Below are 24,722 nucleotides of genomic sequence, written 5' to 3' on the forward strand. Positions count from 1 at the left end.
ATCCCATGGTGGGGAATGAGATGCTGAATAAGTAACTTTTTAAATTAATTCTTCTATCTTTGTTAATTGAGTAGAATTTGATTTCTCCCCTCTGGTGTGGTCCCCGTAGCTCTCCCACCCCCAGGGTACCCGTGACCCATCCCCACAGCCCGACAGCTCTCCCCTCCCATTGTACCCCTCTCCCCCCTCCCCAGCCCTAGGCCTACGATCCGTGGTCAGCTTGCAAGTTTTGTCTTTTTTGTTTTTCCTGACACTTTGGTTTCTCTATATTCCACATACATGAAACCATCTGACATTTTTTTTCCTCCTGACTTTACTGAGTAGGTAACTTAAAATTTATTTTTATTGATTTATGCATACAAGAACTGGGGTACAGGCCAGAGGTGCGGGGGGTGAGAGGATTCACCAGAGACAGAGTGGGGAGCAGAACCGAAATACAGAAACACACTGCGGAGGGGCGCAGCAGGCGAGACAGGAGAGGTCTGCTGTGCCTGGGGACAGCTCAATGACGCTGAGACTTTAACCCCTTGACTACCAGGGAGGTCCTGAGTAGGTAACTTTAAAAAGAGCAAAATGAATTAAATTTTGAGTAACTTTTTCTTTTAGAGCTCATACTTTTAGTGTCGCATGCCAAGTAATCTGTGCCAAATACAAAAACACTAAGATTTTGTCCTGTTTTCCATTAGGGAAGGCTGGGGCAGGCTGGAGTGGGGTGGGATGAAGGGGGCTAACAGGGAACTCCAGATTGACTAGTTTAGGGTGACACTTCAGGAGAGGCTGAGAGGTAATGAGATTAGGTAGGTAAGTCTGGGTGGGGACCCAGCATAGATTCCCTTTCTGGCCCATTTTTTAAACCTCTGCTTAAGATGGTATCTGAAGCCACGTGTTAGTTACGCTGGGCCTCTCCCACACAGACAGAGCGGTGCCTGTACTTGTTAGACTTCTCCTGGGCTTTTTTACTGTTAAATTTTCATATTGAACTGCAAATGACTACAACAGCCAAAGCAACTCTAAAAATATGAGCACATTTAGACTACATCAAGACTTAGCACAAAGTTACAGCACTCAGGACATGCTATTGGCATAAAGATAGAGCCACAGGACTAAATAGAGTGCACAAATAAAGATACATCGATATGGTCACTTAGCTTTTACAAAGGCGGAAAGGCAATTCGGTGTGGGAAGGATAATTTTTTCAACAAATTGTCTTGAAACAATTGGACATATTAAAAAAATCTCTACCAAAATGGCCATTCTACTCAGAGCAATATATAGATTCAATGTAATTCCAATAAAAATCTTAATAGCAATTCTCCAAAGAAATGGAACACATATTCCTGAAATCCATATGGAATTACAAAAACCCCAAAATAGCCAAAGCACTCCTGACTAAAAATGGGGAGAATGGGGCATTCCACACCCAGACTTCAAGCTATACTACAAAGCTCTAAAAATTAAAATTGCACAGTATTGGAACAAAAACAGACACACAGACCAAAGGAATCAAGTCGAAAGCCCACATATATGGACAACTAATGTGACAAGGGAGCCAAGAATATGCACTGGAACAAGGAAAGTGTCTTAAAAAAAAATGGGAAAACTGGACAGTCACATGCAAAATAATGGTAGACCACTATCTCACACCATACACAAAAATCAACTCAAAATGGATGACAGACTTGGCAAAAGGTTGATTTTATGGGAGGGCATCTGAAGGTTGGGTGGGAGGTTGCTTTTGCCAAAAATGACATATGTAGGGATATTTTAGCTGCCCTACACTTCTGCCTTTGGAACTTCCCCAGAAGTTCCACAATCCAGAAGCTGATCTCTTTAATTAGTTCGTATAGCCAGTCTCTCAGCCTTGAGAACAGATCATTCAACCAAACAATTGTGTCCAATTTCCAGACCCATAGGTACATTCCAAAGACCCAAAGTTAAGCCTTATATGAGGTATTTCAAAAGGTATTGCATTCTGATATCAAGGGGGAAAAGCAAACCTTTCAGATCTTTTATGCTCATATAAAAGATGTCATTTGCCATTGCAAATCATAGCTTTTTAAAAATGGACAAAGCTTTCTTAACTCATTTAGTTCCCACTAGCCTTCTGCATGGAGAACAGGGATCTGGAGTCGGGGTGGTGGGGGAGGCACCACACACAGCTCAAGCTGCATGTACACACCACATGACAACACATGACTAGTGACGTTTTAACTAAAACTCTTGCTTCGAAGTGTGATTCCTGTCCTGAAGATGTCCCAATGAGTGCCGGACACTGACCCCATCAGAAGTACCCAGGTGAAGGGAACAGGGAGGCTGACAACTCCTCTGGGGCTAAAGGTGATGAGTGCTGGGAAGGTCAACTGTGACGGCTGCTCTGACAGGCTGGACCAGCATCTCTGGGGGTGCGGCCCAGGACACTTTCAATCACACCCAGAACAGTGCCTTGGTCCTCCCGCCCATCTGGTAGCCCCAGCACTCTGCAGGGCCGGGCCAGGGCCTGTTGCTCAGGCTTCCTCTCCACAATACCTGCCACAGGCTTGAAGGAATAGACTTTATTAATCTAGCTCAAACACTAGCGGCTAAAATTCAGCTAAATTATAACAATCTATTTACAGAGGGCTGCTCTTGGGCTGGGCGAGGCTGGGCCTGAAGCACAGCCTCCAAACAGATCCGGGCCACTTTCCACCCACGGCACAGAGAACATTTATATACATAGGACCAAGCCCTCTGCGACAAAACGCTGGGCAAGAGGGCACCGACCAAAAGAGGTGAACAGACAGACAGACAGGAGCTGGGGAAGCCGAGAAGGCCCGGGCCGCCTCAGTACTTCTTCAGGCTGTAGGCCAGGCTGCCGGGGACCCTGGGACCCTGCAATGGGGGTGAGTTCCACACAGCGGAGCTGGTGCGTTTATGGTAGCGGGGCTTGCTCTTCTTGAAGATGTCCTCCAAGTCCAGTGGGAGGATTGTTCCAAAGAGCTCCAGAAGGTTTGGGGGGTGGTAGTACTGGTGGAGGATAGCCTGGCTGAGCTGGGTACCTGCAGGGGACAGGCGTGGTTACTGCCTGGGGCTTTCCATGGGCCGCCCTATCCCCCACCACCCAACCACCCACCCACGGAGGCCTCACCAGCCCCCACCCAAGCAGGCCCTGCCATTGTCAGCCTTTCTCAGCTGAGCCTCCTTCTCCTGAGAGGGTCCACACTCTTGCACACAACACAGCCAGGCTCTGGCAGCTCGGCCTGGATAGTTTCCTCAAAAGCACACAGGAGCCAGTGGGGTCCATTATTCCCACAAGAACCCCCTGGGAACAGATCTTCTGTCCCCTCAAAGACAGCCAGTGACAGGCACAGTAGGCATGAAAGCCAGGACAGCTCTGGTACTGAGGTGCGTGTTCCAGCCTCACTGCCTCAGTCAGCTCCTATCTTGTCAGCACCACACACCCAGCACCAGACCTTCTGTTCTCTAACTCGTTCCACCCTCCAGAACCTTCTCAGCTGGTCCCATTTATACCCCCCATTTCACAACTGAGAAAACTGAGAGTCTGAGAAAACTGGCAAGCGTCAGCTCCAGCTGTGGGGCTCTGGGGCCAGCCTGGCCTCGCCTGCTGCCCCCTCCCACTTGGCACTGGGAGTTAAGGAGACGAAGTCAGATTCTGATTCTCACAGGGTTCAAATGAGGTGAAGTTCACAAAAGGGAGCTATCTCCTGCAAAGTACCAACCTCCATGGGGTTCCCTGCACTCGCCCTCACTCCCCACTGAGCACACTGTACACACCTGGCAGGCCTTGCACCCCGGCCTGAGGTAGCACAATCATGTGTCAAGTGGTCAAGCCCACAGCCCTCCCATACCCACCACGGCGCTGCCTCCAGAAACCACAAGTGAGGACTCAAGTGTCCTGCAGAGCTCCAGGCCCTGCTTACCTCTGGCCCAGGTAGGGATGGGCTTCCGGGGTTGGGCCTCATCATCAGTGGAGTCGTCACTATTCAGATCCATCCCATAGTTATCTGGGTTGATCTTTGGGGGTGCCCTGTGTCCTTGTGGAGTCATCTGATATGAGGTGCAGGCTGGAGACTGGAGAAGATAACACAGCCATCAGCACCCCCGCACCTCTCCTTGGCCACCTCCCTCCTTTCACAGGAAAAAGCAAAAGGTTCGGGATCACCTTCTCGCTTAAAACATCACACCACACATGGTTGGGGTTTCCAGCGTGCGCAATCACTTCCAAGCCAGTGTGTCTGTGTGTCTAGGGCGCTCCCACCACCCGTTAGAAGAGCATCAAGCCACCCCCAGGCTTTCCAAGGCCTCAAGTACGTGGTAGTAGTAACCCTTCTTCATTCCACACTGTGCCTGTGACAGTGTTAATCTGGAAGTTGCTGAAATGTTCATCACTAGGACCTGGTTAAAGAAATTCTGGCATGACTAACAGGTATGGGCTAAATGTTTGTTCTCCCCAGTAGCCCAACGTCCCTGTTAAATCCTAACCCCAGGGCCTCCCTGGTGGCGCAGCGGGTTGAGTGCAGCACTGTGAAGCTGTCCGCTGCCTCTGTAGCGCCGGTTCAATTCCTGGCCTGCCAGGGAGATACCCACACGGCACGGCAGACCTCTCTTGTCTCGCCCACTGCTCCCCTCAGCAGTGTATCTTGGTCTGTCTCCTCCTGCGCCTCTGGTCTGTACCTCCGTTCTTGTATAAAAATAAATAAATCTTAAAAAAAAAAACCCTAACCCCAGTGGTATTAGGAGGCGGGGGTCTTTGGGAGGGGAGTAGGGCATGAGGGGGGCCCTCATGAATGAGATCTGTGCCCTTGGAGAGACCCTAGGAGAGCCCTCTCTCCCCTCCGTGTGTGAGGACTTGGCCATGAGCCCAGTAGAGGGTGCACAGCGGCTGCTGAACCTGCGGCCTTAACCTTTGGCTTCCTGGCTTCCAGGACTGTGGGAAGTAACAGCGCCCAGGCTGCATGGTTGGTAGCTGCTGGGATAGACCAGGACAGTTTAGCCTCTGCCCATTTAAAGCTGTGTGTGCGTGTATAAAGCTCTGTGTGTGTGTGTAAAGTGCTCATATATAATACAGAAAAATGTACTCTAGACTAGAGTTTTCCTCTGAGAATATCTTTCTATTACTTTATAACCTTTTATAACTACTTTTTCTTTCTATAGCAAATTTTACTTTTAGAGTAAGAAAAAATATATACACATAAAAAAGCAAAAAGAATTAAAGAACTGGCCAGCCGCCCCGCCCTCTTTCTCACGGGCCCTATATCATACAGTGCGGGCCCCAATGACCAGGAAGAGTCATCAGGGCTGCGGGTGCCCCGGCCTCACCTGCACCTCCACGGTCACGTTCAGGCCCTTGCTGGCTGCCACTGCCTCCTTGGCTTTCCGCTCCTGCTCCTCCTGGAGCCGCTGCTCGGCCAGACGCTGCTGCTCTTCCTGAGACAGACACGGGTCGGGTGACAGAGAACCAGGGGGGTATGTATGTGTGTGTGTGTATGTGTGTCTTGCACACATGCTCCCCTCGCCCAGGTTAACCCCACATGAGGCAGCTTCTACATCAGAAGCCACCAGGTCAGGCCTCCCCAGCCCAGGCTCCCACGACTTGTGGGAGCGCCGCACACCCAGCGCCCATTTACCTTTTTCTTCTTCTCCTCCAGTTCCCGCTGCAGCCGCTCCTTCTGGAGCCTCATGGCCCGCTCCCGCTCCTGCAGCTCCCTGGGGACCAGTAAGAGCCTGTCAGCCTGGAAGCCGAGCCCCGCTCCCACCCCATACAATGTGTATTGGCAGGACGGGCACGAAGCTAGGAGCCTGGCTGTGCCTGCGCCCCGAAGGTCTAGGGCAGGAGAACGTGCCCAGAGGCTGCAGGCAGTGCTCAGCAGGAGAGCCCACCAACTGTGGTCCCCCAATTTCTCCCACACAACTTGGGCCTCCAAGCCTCAGTCCTATTGGCTGTACAGTGGGGTTCATTACACCTGCCCTCCAAAGTCACCACAAGAACACAGGGAGACAATCTGGGTGGCCTGCAGTCATCCCAACCACAGGGCGGGCACCCCGCTCCGGCCTGGTGTGAAGGGGAAAAGGTACGTTTATGGGTTTGGAGCCAACACCATTCACTAGCTTGTGACATTAAACATGTTGCTCAACTTCTCTGAACCTGATTCTTCCTCTAAGAAGTAGAGCTGCTGATTCCTACACCCCAGGGGACTTCAAATGAGACTCAGGGCTTCAAGGAAGCAAGTGTGTAGCTGGGCACCTGCCACGGCCACCACACATTGCCACCCTCATGCTCCAAGTCCCGGCACTGCCTGGCACCATCAGTTCTAAACCCACATCGGTTGCCAACCAGCCTCGCTGTCACCTCTCTGACCACCACAGGGCCCGGGACGTGTGTGCCAATCATAAGCACGGGGAGGTCGCAAAGCTGGCCAGTGACCTGCCTGGGACTCCCCACTTCTCCCACTGGGTGGGCAGCCATTCACCCTGTGGGCTGGGACATGAAGTGCAACCTGGTGCTTCCCAGGAGGTGCCGCAGAGCCCACTGCCCCTGAGAGCGGCAAGGCCTCAGGGCTCACCTGCCTCGCTTCCCAGAGGGGCAGGCAGCAATGCTGGGGGCAACCTGGCACCTCAGCACCCCCAGAGGCTGCAGGTGTGCTCCCGAGCACCCATGTTAGAAGTACTGGTTTGTCCCATGACCCCTGCGTCCCAGCTATGTCAGCTGAGGAACAGACTGCCAGAGGGGGCGAGCATACACAACCAGAGGAAGAACCAGAGCAAACTCCCGAGCGATCGGCCTGTGCCGCCTGGAGTCTGGGCAGCAAGGCCCCTGCTCAGGGGGCTGCCTGCTGTGGGTCTCTGGGTCTGGAGCCAAGAAGGAGTCAACCGTGTGCAAACCCCCAAGGGAGGTGGGGCCACATCAAAGCTACTTCTGTCTCTCCTGGGCGTGCACACACACACGAGGGTGGGATGGGCGGCAGCAGGGTGTCACCCCTGTTGCTTCTGCGCGCCCACCCGCCTGGCCCCCTCACCTCTCAGCCTGGAGCCGCTCCTGTTCCCTCTTCCGCTCCTGTTCCCTCTTCCGCTCTTGCTCCCTCTTCCGCTCCTGCTCCTGCTGCTCGGCCAGCAGCCTCTCTTGCTCACGCTGCTCTGCCAGCCTCCTGGCCTCAGCCGCCTTCCGCAGGCGCTCCTGCTCCTCCTCCTTCTTCTTTTGCAGCAGCTCTTGGTGCCGCCGCTCCTCCTCCTGCGAGCAGAGCACAAGGTCAGTGCCCTCGGCTACTCGTGGGCCAGAGAGGTGAGACAGGTCCGGGCGAGGGGCCTGGAAGGGGAGGGCCTGCTCCTCTCAGGGGACACCACATCAGTGCCCACCAGGGCTCAGCCAGGGACACCCACACAAAGCTTGGTGAGAATCACCATGATCCGCCTAAAAGGGCCTCTTATAACAGCTGCCGGGGCAGCAGGTCTCCTTGTTAGCGGTACGGACCGGGGCCAGACCCATGAGCCGCATGGCACTGGGCACCTTGCTCAAGCCCCAGGCCTCAGTCTCCTCATCAGTAAGCTGGGATGGGCACAGCAGTAATTCCTACGCTTCACGAGGCTGCAGAGGTTATACACCTCACACTGAGAACAGTGCCTGACACGTAGGAAATACTCAGTAAATGTTCGTTAGTGTTCTAGCCCCTAACAGCCAGTTTGTGTTCCCTGCAGCTGTAAGGCTGACAGTTCCCAGGAAGTGGTCAGGCCCCTCCTTTTCCAGGCAAAAAACGTCATCCCACAAGCCTATTTTTAAATAGGCACTGGTGCTATCTGAAGGAACCGAAGCAGAGAGGTCAAGTGACATGTCCAGCGTCACACCGCAGAGCTGACAGAGAGTCTGGCTCCATGGTCCTTGCACTTAACCCAGAAACTGCCAAAACAGGAGGCAGGTCACTGTCACCTTCCCAGACTCCAAGGCATTGCCTGGACCTCTTTCTGGGTTGAAGCCACAAGGTTCTCCAGGACGGAGCCAACAAGTGGGGCATCGAGGCAGTGCCTGTCCTGCCCACCTCCTCCCTGACGCCCGGGTCCCTCTGCCCCCCCACCCCCCGCACCTGCTGCAGCCACCGGAGCCTCCGCGCCTCCTCCTCCTGCCTCCTGCGCGCCTCCACCTCCTCCATCTTCTTGGCCGCGGCCTTTTTCTTGGCCTTCTCCTCAGCCAGCCGCTCCTCCTTGGCCTGCAGAGCCCACCCAAGGTGCCGTGGAGCAGCCCTCCTCAATGGCCCCACAGGATGGGGACACCAGAAGCCTGTCCTGCCCTGGGGGGCCTCAGCCCACCCACTCACACAGGGCTGCTGTGCAGTTCAGCGCAGACACCTTCAACCCTCAGCCTGGCTCAGAACAGACCCCAGGGCCTGTGGGACGAACAAGAGGCTACAGGGTGTCTTAACCCGTAATTCCTGAGGGTCTAGTCCTAACCCTCAGGCCGCCCAGTTAGCACTGCCAGAGCCCCACCAGGTCCAGCACAGCCATAGCTTGGCCGTCCCCCAGCCCAAGCTCATACCTTCTCGGTCTTCTCGTCAATCTGAGCGAACTTCTGCTCGATCTGCTTCTTTTTCTCCTCCTTGATCTGCTCTACCCGTTCCCGGGCCTGCAGCACCTTCCGGAGGCGTTCCTCACGCTTCCTGTGGGCACAGGGCAGTCACGGGGAGCCCGGCCAAGGTGGGGGGCCAGGGGCCAAGGACCAGCCACTTACAGCTTCACCTCCTCCAGCCGCCGCCGCTTGTCCTCCTCCACCTTCTGCCGGCGGAGCTGCTCGGCCTCCTCCTTCCGCCGCAGGTTTTCCAGGCGCTGCCGCTCCTTTTCCTGGGGGTGGGGTATGGGGAGGAGGGCCGGGGTGAGGACAAGCCTTCCCAGGGTTGCCCTGCGGCCCCTGCAGCCCGCAGCCAGACAGGTGCCAGCATGGGATTGCAACTGAGGGCACAGGCACCCCCCGCAGCCAGACAGGTGCCAGCATGGGATTGCAACTGAGGGCACAGGCACCCCCCACAGCTCATCCCCACCCAGCCGAGCCCTACGACGCGCAGTCTTTCCTGCCGAGGACCCAAAGGCCCGAGTCACAAGTGTCCTCACCAAGCCCTGTCAAGTCAGTCGTTCCAAACCAAGTTCAGAACTGGATGGAGGCTCTGATCATAACTATGGGAAAGGGCACTTGAAAAGAATGACTCGGGGAGGGGCAGAGGGGCAGCCGTGAGGTCATGGTGAAGGCTCCATTTAAGGTGTGGGCACGCAGGTGTGAACTCACTACTATTGTGCTTTGTAACCTTTATACTATGTGCCTCCACACTCTCTCTCTCTCTCCCTCTCTCTCTCTCTCTCTCTCTCTTTCGTGTGTATCAACTATTTTTTTCATAATCGTCAAAAAACACAAAAGCAGGCATTGCCAAACGCTGGCCGAGGTCGCCACCTGCTGGCGAGACAGACGCGGGCTGGACTTCCTTTACTCCCAAACATCCTGTGATGTGACCACACAAGAAATACCAAAAAAACTTTTTTAAAAGTACTAGCTGGTTGCTCAACAGACCCATGATGGGATACCCCTCTGCCTCTGGCCCAGAAAGTGCCAGGGGTATAGCCATAGCAGTAGGCAGCCAGGGGGCTAGCCAGGAGGTGCCAAGCCCTCCCTGGCCGAAGACAACACGGATGCTTTACCCCTGAGTGGGCAGAGGAAGAGGATGGAGGCTGGAGACGAGTCTAGGGTCCCCCACCCGACATCCAACCTGGCTCCCATCGGACTGCCATCTCCGGACTCAGCACCCAGAGCACCCCCTCTCCCTGCACTAGCTATTGGCCATGTCCCTTGGCCTCTGCCCTTGACCGCAGTTTCTGGTCACCTGGTGGAGAGAGGGGCCGGTGGCAGGTAACTTTCTCCCCATGATTTAAACAAGACCCAGAGTCTCCAGACAGCATATTCAAGATACGATACACCCCGCCGTGACTGAACATCTAAGGGACCGAGAAAATCTCTACTCCCACGGGGAAGGGCAGCCACAGGCAGCAACGCCGAGACTCAGCGCCAGACTTTCAAGCACCTGCTCTAAAAATGCTTCCGCAAGTAACCTCAAACACGCTCACGACAACAGAAAACGGAATCTCGGCAAGGAGAAGATCTAAAGAACCAAATGGAAAAAAGTACAATAAAAAATTAAAAACTCTGGATGGGCCCAAAAGCAGAATGGAGAAGACAAAAGCCAGGAAACGGGAAGGTGAACTTTAAAAGCACCCCCCGCCTGAGCACACCGGGAAAGGACACCGAGGAAGCACTGGCAGAGTCCGCGGAACGGCCTGTCACTCCGGGAGGAAGAGCACAGAGCTGAAAAAAATCTGAAGGCACAAAGGTGGAAATGGACCTCCAGCTCCCTGCCCCCCCAGCCCCTCCCATCTGCTCTCCCTGAGAAAAGCACCCTGGAAGCAGAGGTCTAATGGCTCCCGGCACTCCCACCACCCTCAAGGGCTGAGCAGACTCTACTTTCAACAGGGCTCAGCAAAACAAGTCTCCTCCCAGAGCCTGCGTGCCCACATGCCCTGCACAGCTCTGGGCACTCACCCCGGCGCGCGAATGTTGGGGAGGAACACGAGAGCTGTACACATCGTAGAATCCGCATCTGCTCTCTGCCCCCACCCTCCAAGGTGGGCTGGGTTGTCCCTACTCCCCAAAGATGGCCCTCAAGTTCAAGGCAGAGGGTGGGGGAAAACCAAGTGTGCCAGCCCCTTCTGCCTCCAGAGGCTCCCAGGGAGCCATCCTGACCAAGTCCTGGGCTTGGCAGTCACTCTCGAGTCCACCTGACCAGCAACCTGTTCCAATTCTGTAGCTGAGGAAACTTAGGCCCCACGGTCAGGAAACCAGGCCAAGGCCCCTGGGCCCACCACCCAGGCCTCTGGCCTCACTGAGTACTGTTCCGGCCCCACCCCACCAGCCTGTGCAGGGCCCTGGGCAACCACAGCAGGAAAGTGCAGGTGCAGCTCTTTCATTCTGGGGGTCTGGGAAGTCCTTGCAGGAAGGGTGAAGCTGAGCCTTGTTCTCTTCTGTGGGCCCGGGCCTGTGCCACAGTGTCAGGCCACACAGCCCGCTGGCTGGCTGAAGGCACACCATCGCCTCCTCTACCCCGAGGGGACCAGCCTCCCAACCCTCCTCAGAAGAGGCGAGCTCAGAGCCCACCTGTCCAGCTGCTGGGAAGCCCTTGATCTGCCAAGCCCTGCGGTGTTGCTCAGGCCCTCAGGCCGTGGGCCAGAGGAAGCACTCCCGGTGGGAGGTCCTGCATCTCCCTGGGAGGCGGGAGCCAGGCCTGTGTGAGCAGGCCCCAGTTCTTGGTGGGTCCTGCTCATGGCCAGTGGCCCAGCTCAGCTCTGGGCTATCTGAGAAGAGAACAGTTCTTGCACCTTCTCTTGAGAAGCTCCCCTAGCAGTTCCAGCACCCCTGGCCTTCAACCAGGGGTCAGGTGTGGACCCCCTCCCTCACTTGGAACTGCTGCCTTAAGGCAGTTGCTTAGGTCTGTGACCCAGTATCTGTGTGGTCTGGGGATCAGATGGGACTTGTCTGTTCTCTTCTCAGGCCCAGCCCGAGGGGAGCGCAGGGCAGGGCAGTGCCGGGGAACACTTCAAGCTGTGGCCCGGTGAAGTGCCGCAGGTCACCCCCCCTTTGTGTCCACCTGCCTCAGAGAGGCTCCGAGACGCATCCTCCTGGGAGCAGTCACGGCAGAGGACAGGCTCTGCAGAGGGAGGAGGCCAGCCTCCGGCTCACGCCCACCACCCCGGCGCCCCGCTTGGGGTGTTAGTGCTGCTACAGGTGATGTCAGTATGCCGGGGGCAGAGCTACAGCGGGAAGCGCTAGGTGGAGCTAAGTTACAAGGACAGGAAAAGGCTTTACTTACAACGAAGCTGCTCTGTGGAGGAGAGGAGACAAGGAGAGAGTCAAGAGTTAATGCCATGCGGGGAGGGGGCCTGGAAAGCAGGCCAGGCTCCTGGCTGTGCCAGTGAGTCTGCTGGGGACCTGTGCCCTCTGGCCGACACCACCACCACCACTGCCACCTCCTCGTACCCGCCCAGGGTGGCACCAAGCTGGCCAGGAGGTCAGGTCAGTCCCCAAATGTGAGCAGCCCATGGCCACTGAAGCTTGAGCAGGCTGGGGCCAGCACCAGGTCACAAGTGCCTGGGCCCGACCCCCAAGGCTCCTAGTAGCCTAGGGGACAGACTGGAACCTTCTGCCACCCAGCCTGCTCCCACCATGCTTGGCTGGCAGGACCTCACCTTGGGGTCAGTGCGCAGGGGCGTGTTGCGTTTGATGAAGCTCTTGACGGTGCTGCTGCGGGAGGTCGAGGTCGGGGTCATGAGCATCTGGTTCCTCTGCACGGTGTGCAGGAAGGTCCGGAGGGGCCGCACCACCTGCAGACAGGACCGGGGTCAGACCTGGAGGGCAGGCGGGGCAAGGCACCGAGGGCAGGAGGTTCCCCACCTTGCTGGCCGTGCAGGGCGGGGACGGGGTCTTGCTCCTGGGGGGCTGCAGCTCCTCATCGTCCAGCAGCTGTTCCTCATCCAGCTCACTCATGGCCTGCTTGTAGCTGCGCTTCCTCCTGCCGGGGCGGGGGGCAGCTGTGTCACCAAGCTGACCCAGGGCCCTCCCCACAGCCCCAGCCAAGCTACAGAAAAGGTCGCCCAGTGAAGGAAACTGGGTCTGGCCCACAGGACTCCCGGCCGGAGGGCACTGCAGAGGTGGGGTCTCCCTGATGACCCTCGGCTGCCCAGAGGAGGAAGTGACAAGACCAAGGTCACACAGCCAGGGGGTCACATGCAGAAGGGTGGGTCCAAGATCTGGTCACCCACTCCCAGGCCAGGCTCATCCACAGCATCAAGCCACCTTCTTCGTTAAGTCAGCGCCCTAGTCCCTGCCAAGAGGCCATGGGTCCCCGCCTGCACACCCAGGAGATGAGGTTCATGCCTCCAGGCCCTTTCCCAGATGCACACCTGACACTCTGGGGTGGCTCCTTGGGGCCGGCTGCCCGATCAGTCTTGGCCTCTGTGAAGAGAGCAATTTCAGTGAGGCCCAGTGAGGCCCAGTCCTTCCCCTTTCATCCTGCCCCCAGCACCAAGGCCACTCACATGGCACCTGGTAGCAGTTCCATCAAAAGGCGGGAGAGGAAGCCTGTGGACTCTGAGGTGATCTGAGCACCCCTGGGCCCCATATTTTCTTGGCCTGTCAGCCCACAGCATGGAGAGGGCCCAGAGGAAGGAAGTCCCAGCAGCAGCCCCAGGAGAGGCTCCCACCCCGGTGGGCCTTCCTAATGGCCTTGACAAGGGTGTGGACATCCAGAGCCCAGCCCGTAGACCCGTCATCCCAATGCCTGGCCTGAGACAAGAATGGCAGGGCAACCCCATCGAGGGGGCCCCAACCATGTTCCACCACCTCTGCCGCTGGGGCCGGGGGAGCAGACAGAAACTACAAGCTCTCACGGGCCCCCGACTAGCGTTGAAGTTCCGTCCTCCCAGCCCTTTCAGCTGGGGCTGCTGGGATAGGAGGAGGGAGGCCTCTAGGCAGGGTCAGCGGGTGGGGTGTGGGGCCGGATGCACTGCTGGAGAAGCGTGCACCTCCCAACTCTTCACTCCAAAGGACCCTACAGGTCCCTGGGGCAACAGATCAGGGTGGCTGATATCCCCGATCCCATCCTAAAGCTGGGAAGCTTGTTCCAGATCTCACAGCTACAGTGCTCCTCCTACCAGGGAGTTGTGAGTTACCCCACGGGGGTGCCGGGGTGCCAAAGCCCACAGCTCTCCTGCCCTCTTTAGACAGGGACCACATGGTGAAAAGTGAGACAGCACCAGGCAGCAGGCTGGTCTTCAGACCCCAGCGCGTAGTTGCTCCTGATGCTCTGGGAGTGGGGCCCAAGGCCCGATCTGCCACCTTTGGTTGGTGCCCGATCCCAGTCCTTCCCCTTTCATCCTGCCCCCAGCACCACGGCCATTCACATGGCACCTGGTAGCAGTTCCATCAAAAGGCGGGAGAGGAAGCCTGTGGACTCTGAGGCAATCTGAGCACCCCTGGGCCCCATATTTTCTTGGCCTGTCAGCCCAGAACATGGGGCTTCCTCACCCCTAGAGATGCCAGGCCCAGACCACCAGGCGACCACAGCTTCAGGCGTATGCACATGGCAGGTCAGGGAGACTTACCTGGCTGCCCTTCTGAGGGCATGGCCTGGCCACCAACCGCAGGCTGCGAGCCAGGGGTGCTGATGGCGACCTTGGTGGCACTGCGAGGCCATGAGGTGCTCCCGTCGTTCTTGGGGGTCTGGAGAAAGCAGCACAGCTTTGGAAGCCTGCCCCTGGGAGCTGAGCCCAGAACCTTCCCCTCCTCCCTGCCCGCCTCACCTCTGGCTCAGCTGCCTCCACGGGCTCCACAGGCTCAGTCTCCTCGCCCGGCTCCTTCTGCTTAGGGCTGAAAGCAGAGCAGAGGCACTGTGGGGCCACCCAGCCAGCCCAAGACCCCCAGAGAGGGGAGAGACACAGGGGGGCCCATATCAGATGGGCTGGCCTGAGCCCCAGGCAGGAGCCCCCGGGTTCACCTCCAGAGTACCCTGTGAAGGTCCCCATGCCTAGGAACTGAACTCACCCAACTTTTTGGGGTACTTCAACATTTAGGAGCCTCTCCAGGTAACTGTGACCTGAGGAAAAACAAAGGAAACAGAGATGCCATCAGAAGCCAGCCAGGTGCCACCTCATGAGGTCCAGGGAAGCAGGTCTGTGGGGGGCCTGGAGGCTCCCTGTCTATAGTCAGACCCTCCCCACCACTCAGACACCCCTGCCTGGACACAGGGGTTCTGGTGCCCCGAGCATTCCCTCACTCTGAAGTCCCCAGTGGAGCTGTTGGCTTTATGTCTCCTGCCATCTAGGAGCTGGCCTGTGCCCATCACAGGGCACACGTGGCTCCTTTGCCAGACTGAGGCATCGTGGGAAGAAGGACAAGTCTGACAGCATGGTGTCAACACCACACTGCCCGCTCGCTCAACAAATACTGAGCGCCATCTGCACACCAGGCCTGGGCCAGGCCCTGGGTCCCCGGAGAGGACAAAGCACACAGCCCCGTAAAGGACATGTGATGTGGGCCAGAACTGAGCAGGGGACTTCACAGCGCTAAGGGGAAGCTGGGCTGGTCAGGAGGCTGGGACGAGTGGGATAAGAAGGTCATGAAGGTTTAGGGTCTCCCTGGTGGTGCAAGGGGCTCAGAATCAGCACTATGAAGCTATCCGCAACTACTGCAGCACGAGTTCGATCCTGGGCCAGGGAGGTGACCCACATGGCGCAGCAGACCTCTCCTGTCTCCCCCCTGCTCCCCTCAGCAGTGTCTCTGTCAGCTAGCCTGTTCTGTTCCCCACTCTGTCTCTGGTGAATTCTTTCACCCCCCCTGCACCTCTGGCCTGTACCCCAATTCTTGTATGCATAAATAAATGTATCTTACTATGAAAAAAAAAGTCACAAAGTGGGGCTTGGGTGGAGAGAGAAGGATGTCTAGGTCAGTGGTTCTCAAAGTGAAAGTGCCCTCTGGGGGCCCCACAAGGTGCTAAGCATGCTGAGATTCCTCCTGAAGGCCCAGAGCAGAGGGAGAGCTGAGCAGGCCCGAGAACTCAACAAGGCACCTTCACTGGACAGAAACGCCTAAGGTCACGGGATGTCCCTGGCAGGGAAATGAGGGCCAGTGATGGCACCACACGGGGTTCACTGCGCACTAACACCGTGGGGGGAGCAGCAGGCACGCAGAACTCCTGCTGCCACCCATCCCTGAGAGCGCCCCGTCCGGGTCCCCAGCTGCACAGCCGCCTTTTGTCCCGGACACGAGCCTGAATGGAAAGAACGGCTGACAAGCTCCAGTGACCCAAGCCGGGCGCGTGGCAGGTATTTTATTAAGAATGAACAAGTGAGTGTCCGGTCCAGCAAATCAGCTGGACGATACTGGCTGCCCATATAAGAAATTGAGGTCCCCCACCCCAAAAAGATAGCCCGAAACAATTCTGGAAAACAAGTCTCCACCATGTGGGTGTCCCAGCTTCCCGGCACCCCCTGCTGTTCTGAGATAGGAAATCAGTGTGCTCCTCGGCAGGGACCCACAATGAAGGGTGTGGCCATCTGAGACGGGCATTACTTCAGATGCCCGCAGCAGGAGCCTACAAAATCATGGACAGTTAAATGACCAAGCACAGGACAGACCACCAGGGCGCACGATGGGGCTTTGGGGCCCACGAGCACTTAAGAATCCACCGTGCTTGCACGTGGACTAGAGAGAAAGCAAACTAAAGGCCAAAGTCAAGCCAGTAGCAAACCCTTGACATCTGACTGCAAAACCAAGGCGACCTGAGGGGGAGGATGTTAAGGAGGGGCCCGATGGGGCACGGAGCAGGCCTGGCAGAGGAATGGAAGAGCTATACCCCAATGGAGGTGGCTGGGAAACCCCAGGGAGGCGCCTCCAGAAATCCCTGCCCGCCCACTGCTGCACCCAGCACCAGTGGCTCTCCGCAGTTCATACCCCCACCCAGCCCTGAGCCCTGTGGCTTTCAGAGGGTTTGGGAGGCACCAGGCCCCCTTCCTCTCCCGGCCTCACTTCCTGCCTCCCCTACGGCAGACCTTTCCTTCTCCCTAACGCTAAGAAGCTACACTCAAAGCCTGACATCAAGGGCGCCTTCTGGGGGAACCCAAACTAAGACCCATCTCAGAGCTGCCCGCCCAGTTGCCTCCCAGAGCCTGGGCGCCAGGAATTCCTCCAGGAGGCCTCTCCCCTCGCTGACCCACACCCCTGCAGCGCCACGTTCAGGGTCAGCCTGGCCACAACTACACTCTGGGACAGGGGTCTAGGTTGTACGGTGGGTATCCCACGGTCACCCAGACTGTGGGACTCCAGGGCTTAGGTGTCACGTTTCACATCTCCCTCCTTTCCTGCTGCCTTCCACCCTGACAGGGATGAGGCCCGAGAAGGGATCTGTTGGTAAACACAGCTGACTAACGTCCCATGCGGCAAGCCGTTCTCAACACCCTACCAGAGTAACCAAGAAAACCTCCTAAAACCCTCCGAGGGAATGTTGTCGTGACCCCAGCTGACAGAACAGGGGCTCAGACCCCTGGCAAGGTGGCCCCGAGGCCATTGGCTAGGAAACAGCTGAGCAACTGCTTGACCTCAGTTTCTACTTTTGTTAAGTCAGATTGACCTGGATCTGTGCTGCCCAATCTGCACCACTATGTGAGGCGACCGACATCTCAGCAAAGCAAAACTCAGCGAGATTCCAGGGCTCGGTCCCATCAGCCACAATAGCCACTGGGCCCACTAGCCCCAGAGCCCTAGCCACGCCAGAGACCACCTGTGAGTGGTGGTGGGCGCCGGGCTGCACCGCGCACGGTGGTCCCCAGCAGCCGGGTGAGCGGAAGGCTCGGGCGTGTGACCACTCTGCGACACAAGTGCACATCAACACAGAAAGTGACAGCTCTGCTGGGTCCCCGAGCTGAGCAGGGACCCAGGACAGCCCAAGGCGCCGGGCCCCCGACTCACAGATGATGCGGGCGGAAGCGGCCGGCTCTTCGGTGGCCTTCTTGGCAATCCTGCTGGACCTGCGGACGGCGGTCTGTTTGGTCACCAGCGAGTACTTCTGGGCCAGAGAAGGCTGGGGCCCCGGGGAGGACGGAGAGATCAGGCTGCGCCGCACCGACCTCCGGTCCAGGCGGGCACCCACGGGCGTGGAGAAGTTATCCGGCAGGATGGGAGCCAGCACCCGCTCCTGCCACGAGGAGGCCGGAGAGGCAGGCATGTCCTGCAGGCCCGGGGAGGCCTGCGCGATCCTGAGCTTGGAGGCGGACCGCCCTGCTCCAGCCCCTCGCCCCTTGGGGTCCTGGGGTGTAGTCATCAGGGAGCTGAGGATGACAGACTCCAGTCTCCCTGCCTCTGGCTTCTTGGGAGTTGATTCCTCGTCCGAAGTCAAGGTGATGGGGGAGGCTGGGGCCAGGGCTGGGGGTACAGCCGAGGAAGACCTGAGCTGGCTGAGGTGCTGCTTGGCGCTCTGTTGCTCACTGGTGCCTATCTCCACTACGGGTACCAGCTGGCCCCGCGCGAGGCTCACCCCAGACTTATTTGTCAGTGCCATGGGAGACTCAGAGGCAGGCAAAGGTGCTGTCAAGGCCACGGTGGCGGCCGCAGCGGCAGCCGCAGCACGGGTCACGCGCCGCAAGACGGGGCCATCCTCCCCTGCCACTGGGGCCAGCTTCTCCAGCTTGTCCTTGCTGCGGAGGCGCCGGGAGCTCAGCCGGCCGCTCCGTGTCTTTCTGTGGGACAACCTGCCAGAGATAGCAGGGCAAAAGTTGAGACAACCCAGCAGGGCAAGGGGGTGTCTCAAAACTGAGCCAGGGCTCCCCAGGAACCAGCAACTTGGATAAGTATGAAACACAGGCCTTAGAGGCAGAAGACCTGAGTTCTAGTCCAGGCTCTGCCAAGGTGAGCCCCGAGACTCAGCCCTCCCCGAGCCTCAGCCTCCCTATTTATTAGGGATGAGGCCGGTTGCCTCACTGAGCTGCTGGGAAGGTTAAATTCACAAAGCCATCCTCTACCTGAGGGTACACTGGACCAAGCACCCCACTGGAGGCTCGAATGCGCTGTTACTTAACCCACAAGACGGTCCCTAAGAGGCAGGTACCATTACCCTCACTTCGGAGAAGAGGAAATTGAGGCTCGGAGGTGGAAAATTAACCCAAGGACCTACCTGGGGCCAAGTTGGGGTGTACACCCAGAACAACCTGACCCCAAGACCCAGCCCCTTCCCCTCAGTGCTCGGCAGCCCACGGTTATGTCCGTAGCCACAAGCACGGGGGTTTGCCTCACCTCTGGTCACCCCACCCACGCAGGAGGCTGGACTCTTTCTTCTCCCACGTCTGGACATTCCACCCAGCAAGGTCCAGGTTAAACACCTCTCACCCCCTACGCATGAGCGCTGGACTCCACAGGTCCAGGTCACACCTCACTGCCACACGGCAGGCCTGCAGGCTGGCTCCTAATTAGCATCAGCGATGGGCACCAAACCTCTGCAGATACCCCCACTCCTACCCAGCTCACCGTCCCTCAGCTGGTGCAGACCCCAGCCCCTCCCACCTTTTCCGGATGGGGTCTCTGTTTTCATCCTGAACATAAGAAATCCGTCTCTTCTTCCGTCGGTTCTTCTGAGAAGGTGTTTTGGGCATCAGCTCAGGTTCATTGCTAAATTCTCTGTTTGGGACAAGAAGGGTGATGTCTGCTGTGGCCTGGGGACAGCTGGCTCCCTCCTGCACCAGTCTGGCCCCTGGCTACCTCCTGGCCAGAGCCAGCAGGAGTGACAGGCTTTAGGTGGGCTCTCCAGGGCCACATGCAAGTCACCTGCCAGGGCCCTGAAGTCGTGGCAGAGGAGTGAGGCGGCTAGGCCAGCCCCCAAAGTCCAGTCCTCCTGTCCATGATTCTAGGTGGGACCCCCAGCATCAGGAGGAACTCCTGATAGCCTGTTTTACCTGTCAGATGGGGAAGTGGGGCAGCTATGTCCCCAAGGCCATGGTGGCCAGGCAGTCCCCAGAACCCCCTGCTCTCACCTGATGAACATGCGCTCGGCCTCCTCCTTTATTTCCTCCAGCCACACCAAGTCCTTATTGTCCACGTTGCAGATGAACTCCATGACCTTCTGGTCACACAGCTCCAGCAGGTGGATGGGCCCTGGGGCTGTCGTCCCCATGGTGGCTCTCTCTGGCTAAAGCGGGGACAAGAGGCACAAGAGCTCAGGGCTGGGGGCTGGAACCTCGCACCTGCCAAGCTACAGCACCTATTCTCAATCACCACAAAACACCCAGAGCCTGAATCAGGGTCCTCTCTGCTCATGACTATTCCCAAAGAAGCAGAATTCTAAATGTCAATTCTGGTAACAAAAGTCCTCCTAACAAACAGCCTTTGCTGGGGTCAAGGTGCCAGGGCACAGCCAACTGCTGTCGTGGATCAGGGAGATGGCGGCTTCCACAGGCCCCCACCTCCCTGCCCAGGTGCAGGTCTACTTTCCCGTGGGCCCCTCTCTTCCTACCTGCAGACGAACAAACTTAGACATAGTCACCCTGAGCGAAGACATAAGCTGACCCCAAGTGTCAGGCCAAAGAACACCAGATTCACCTGCCTCTTCTAGAAGCCAGTGAGTGGAAGCAGTTCTACACGCCAAGGCAGCCGGCATGAAAGTCGGGGTCCAGAGACATGCTCCTCTCCAAGGGGCTCCCCCAACCCTCTCCCTTGAAAGCAATGTATAGTTTTTTTAGGGAACTTCTCTAGAAATGAATATCAAGAAGGAAAAATACAAAACCAGTTTTCTCTTAATTTCCTAAAAAACTAGCAGCTCAGGTATCCTCCTAAAGACTTGGTTATAAAATCGTCACCAAAGTGCCAGGCAAGGAAGAATTCCATTACAGGCATAGCAAGGGCTCAGGAAATACCCCGACCGGGTGAATGAATGAAAGAACAAATGAATGGCCATGGTCACAAGCCAGGACAGACTACAGTCTCACGCCAGGCCAGTGACGCGCCACCTGGATCTATATATTCAAAACCAAGAACCTGGAAGGAGAGGCTAAGTCAGTGACCACTTGACACCTTTAATAGTGGTCAGGTTACAGCTGTCCTGGGGCCGAACTTCCAGGACACACTAGTCATTGCTCTTCAGACAAGCTCTGCCCTCTGGAACACTCTGTCTCCAGAACAACTCACTCCTCACCACTTGGACCTCAGCTCTGCAGGGAGACCTGACCACCAGTCACCATCCTACCCATCCATTTCAATTCTGTGTCGCACCTGGGTGATGGGGCATCTGTTTGCTCATGCCAATCTCTGCCCGCTAAACATCTGCTCCCCGAGGGCAAGCCCTGGCCTTGCTCAGAGCGGACAGCTCAGAGCCAGGCACGGTGCCTGGCAAGAAAGGAATACTGGTTGAATGAATGAACTTATCAACTCTACACCTAGAAACAAACATCCCACAAGTACTCCCTTCACCCCTCCTCTCCAGCTGCCTCCCCCCTCCTCCACCACACAACACACACAGAACACCGAATGAACTCATTCCCCACAGGTCAGGGCATGACATACCCATACAAAGCCCTTGCTCCTAGAGCATGCATGGAGGCTTACACACACAACCCTGCAGCCAGCCAGTCTCGGGCACAGCCTCTCAGCAGCCATCCCTCTGACTGCCCCAGCCTTTCTCACCAGAGTTTGGCCAAGTGCAGGACACCAGTAAACTGTTTATGGAAGCCAAAACCAAAACAAAGGTTCACAGAGAAGCTACAGAAAGCAAGAGCTTGCTTTTTCATTTGTTCAAAAAGGCGAAGTGGGTGAGAGATTCTTTTGCAAAGTGCAAAAAAGTGTTTGGCTTCTTCCATGGCAAAGTGTTGTCAGCAGACTTCAGCTTAGCTACTTAAAGAGGGTCCCTATAAGTTAGAACAGAGAGGACCCCAAGAAAGAAGGAACCAGCACTCCCACAATCAGTCTCCTGGGAAGAGCAGCAGACACCTCACCTTCAACCTGGGCACAAACCACAGCGCCCTACATCCCTCCAAAGCAGAAGGAAATTCATCTTCTCCCACTTCTTCTCCCCCACTGCACACCAGACTAGAAGCCCAACACCCTCTTATGCAACCCCCGTCCTAGGAGGGTACAAGAACTTGGGCACCTCGTGAAGGGCTGTCATACACAGCTGCTGCCATTTAACTGAGCCCCACTCCAGGCTCAGGAGGAGCAGCACCTTGCTTCATTCACTTCTCACCACGACTCCAAAGACCCTTGCGCAGATGAAGAAACTAAGGAAATGACAAGTCAGTCACCGGCAAGGTAGGGGCGGAGCCTGGATTTAAACTGTGCTTTTAAACCACAAGCTACACAGCCTCTCCGACTACAATCCCCGAAGGGGTGGACCCAAGTTTTAGCTCTGGGCACCCCAAGAGAAGGGCACAGGTGACTGGCTGGAATTGACCCCGGGGGCAGCAAACTGTTTGCTGAGTGACATAAGGGGCAGCACTGGTCTCTGGAAATGGCCCGTTTAAAAGGTTGCCCAGCTGGTGGGGGAGGTGTTGAGGGAGGGGTACAGAACTGCCACCTGGCATAACTCTGTCCAACGCCCCGGCGACGGGCGCTTCGTGTGCATCCAGGTCAACAGAGCTTTCCAGGTACCCGAAGGGTCCAGGCACCGCAAGGGAGAGGCGACCGGGTTATCCTCTCGCATCCTGGTGACCCAGGTGGAAGGTGCGGGTCATCTCAGGGCCCAAGGCCATCCCAGGCCGCAAGCGATGCGGGGGGAAGGTGACGCACACCCCCGGTCGAAGCTGGCGGAGGTAACAGATTGCTAACCACCACCCACCCCGCCGGACGCCCGCGCGCACTCACTCGCCTGCACGACGTCTCCCAAGTGCTGCTCCGATCCGAGTCCCGCGGCCTCCCTAGCCGAGAACCTCACCCTCCCAGACCCTTAGCTCCCGGCCTCCAGGGCTCACGGGTCGGGGAAGCAATGGGGCGGTGCAGCGCGGGCGAAACCTACGATTTTCAAAACTTAAGGCCTAGCCAATCACCAGCCAGTATGTCTGCGAGGTTGCAAAACTCTAAGCCAATCCAGTAAAAGAAGGTGCCAGCAAAGCCACCCATTGGCTAGTTGGCTTGGCAGTCTGCGGGACTAAGAGGCGGGGAAAGGAAGCTTCGAAACTTTAACCGGCCTAACTTCCGGGAGCGGCTACCCGCGGACAACAGAGGACGACACCCGCTTGGAGGATGCGCGCGCAGACCTGGCACACTGGACTACAAGACCCAGAATGCACTGCGAAGACTGCATGTTGGTTTAGTGGGAGGGACCCTCCTTAGGGTCTGTTCTCCCACGTGGAAGTCGGCTCCTTATTGGAACTTTCTGACTTGCCGTTTCTTCACCCACTTTTCTCCTCCATGCAGGATGACGGGTTTTTTTTTTTTTTTTTTTTTTAGCTCTTCCGGGTTTTGTAAAGTTAAAAAAATTACTTTGTAGAGCGCCCCGGAGTTCGCATTTGTGCAAAGCCCAGCGTTGTGCCTTGGGCAGCAGCAAGCTGGGTCCCACAGCGCTGCCTGGGGGTTTCCTTAGAGATGTGTTTATCCACTGGCCATTTGCGCGCCCCCGCTCATACACCCCCAGTTTGGCAGTGTGTTGAGTGGGAAGTGCTGCTAAGAGCTAGCGGGTAGAAACCCGCCAGGTTGCTCAACATTCCACAGAGCAGCGAACTACCCACACTCACACCCCCACCGCGGCCTGCAGCAAAGAATTATCCAGTGGAAATGCCAGGATCTCCACTGTTGAGAAACTGGTTTAAGCTTCACTTTACCTTGTGAGATAGAGTTGCCATCACCTGGAAAATTGGACAATTAAAGTTTGAGCTGTTTGTACACCCATGTGCTCTGCAGCATTATTCACAATAGCCAAGAGGTGGAAGTGCACTAAGTGTCCATAGGTAGATGAATAAATAAGGAAACCATGACGTGTACATATGCTGGGAGGTCATTTAAGGCCACAGGAAACCCTGTCGAGTGCCACAACATGGAGGATGTCGTGCTGAATGAAATACGCCCATCAGAAAAAGACAAGCACCCCACTATTCGGCTTATATATGGGGTATCTACGGTGATGAAACCGTAGAAACAGTGCATGGCAGTTGCCAGGGGCTAGCGAGACTGGGAAAGAGGATTGTTTTGATTTTGCAAAGTGAAAATGTTTTAAAGATATCTTCTGCTCATAGTCAACATGCTATGCACTCAAAAGTAGTAAAGATGGTAAATTGCATGTGATTTTGACCACAATTTTTTTTTCAGCTCCTAGGGGTCTGTGGCATTGCTTGATTCTAACATAAACCTTCCCCTCTTGTGGCATGTCCTCATTTCTAATCTAGTTCCTCTGTCTCCTTTCGCAAGGGAACAATAACTATGCTCCTCCCCACCCCAGATTCTGTGCTGACCCTCAAGTCTCTCTTTAATCTTCTACAAAGAGTTTCAACCCCCAAATGAATGTCAAGGCAGCTAATGATGTGAAAGCAAACTTAGAGGGGTGAACATGGAAGAAAGTGCTGGAACCAGGAGAGAAGACTTGATCTGCTCTGCACAGCTCCAGAGACCTGTGTCCCCCCCCATCACTGAGGTGGCATCCACCAAGGGAGGAGCAACCAGGAGAGAAGGGCCTGAATCCTGTCTCCAGGCTAGCACTTCCTCAGTGCCAAGCAGCAACAGACCTTGTTCTGGGCACCGTTCAGTGCCTTATCTCCTCACAATAAGCTATAAAGTTTTATCTCTAATTGAAGAATGAAGAGTTTAGTGAACTGTCAAGGTAACATAGCTAAAATAATAAAGAACTGGGATCAAGCTTCCAGTGGACAAGTGTTCTTTTTTTTCCACATCCTTGCCAACATTTGCTCTTTCCAGTCTTTTTGGTCTGTACCATTCTCAGAGGGGTGAGGTGATACCGCCTTGGGGTTTGATTTGCATTTCCCTTATAATAAGTGATATTGAACTTTTTTTCATGTGCCTGTGAACCCTCTGAATGTCTTCTTTGGAAAAGCGTCTGTTTAGATTTTTGTCCATTTTTCAAATGGGTTTTTTTGGTTGTTGTTAAGTTGTATGAGTACTTTATATACTTTGGAAATTAACCCCTTGTCAGATGTGTGATGGGAAAATATCTTCTCCCAGTCTA

The 24,722-nt window shown here is 56.2% G+C and overlaps 1 protein-coding gene across 4 annotated transcripts; it reads right to left on the bottom strand.

Annotated features, from left to right (window-relative positions):
* Positions 1-208: 208 nt before the first annotated feature.
* On the bottom strand, positions 209-22,559 carry INCENP (inner centromere protein). 4 transcript variants are annotated; one of them, XM_054697558.1, is made up of 19 exons: positions 22,416-22,559; positions 19,594-19,748; positions 19,127-19,240; positions 17,540-18,318; positions 14,618-14,669; positions 14,377-14,443; positions 14,179-14,296; positions 12,979-13,030; positions 12,470-12,587; positions 12,265-12,399; positions 11,889-11,900; positions 8,714-8,823; positions 8,522-8,642; positions 8,073-8,195; positions 7,014-7,225; positions 5,625-5,703; positions 5,317-5,424; positions 3,918-4,068; positions 209-3,035 (listed from the first exon to the last, which is right to left on the bottom strand). In XM_054697558.1, exons 2-19 carry the CDS (start codon positions 19,731-19,733, stop codon positions 2,821-2,823), a joined length of 2,706 nt encoding a protein of 901 aa, XP_054553533.1. In that variant the 5' UTR covers positions 19,734-19,748; positions 22,416-22,559; the 3' UTR covers positions 209-2,820. The 4 variants fall into 4 exon arrangements, with proteins under 4 accessions (XP_054553533.1, XP_037373595.1, XP_037373593.1 ...); XM_037517698.2 differs by having other exon boundaries at positions 22,412-22,559; XM_037517696.2 differs by lacking the exon at positions 22,416-22,559 and adding an exon at positions 22,125-22,381.
* Positions 22,560-24,722: the final 2,163 nt, after the last annotated feature.

This window comes from Talpa occidentalis, unplaced genomic scaffold, assembly GCF_014898055.3.
Source record: "Talpa occidentalis isolate TD23 unplaced genomic scaffold, MPIMG_talOcc4v2.1 talOcc4.17, whole genome shotgun sequence".
NCBI lineage: Eukaryota > Metazoa > Chordata > Mammalia > Eulipotyphla > Talpidae > Talpa > Talpa occidentalis.

What these genes read in the sequence shown, in the direction of transcription:
- INCENP (XM_037517696.2), bottom strand. Translation starts at nt 22,250, where the DNA reads ATGCGAGAGGATAACCCGGTCGCCTCTCCCTTGCGGTGCCTGGACCCT. An exon ending in CGCTTCCGCCCGCATCATCT is followed by an intron (nt 14,670 to 17,539) that starts GTGAGTCGGGGG and finishes GTTTTTCCTCAG; the next exon opens with GTCACAGTTACCTGGAGAGG. An exon ending in TGGAGGCAGCTGAGCCAGAG is followed by an intron (nt 14,297 to 14,376) that starts GTGAGGCGGGCA and finishes TGCTTTCTCCAG; the next exon opens with ACCCCCAAGAACGACGGGAG.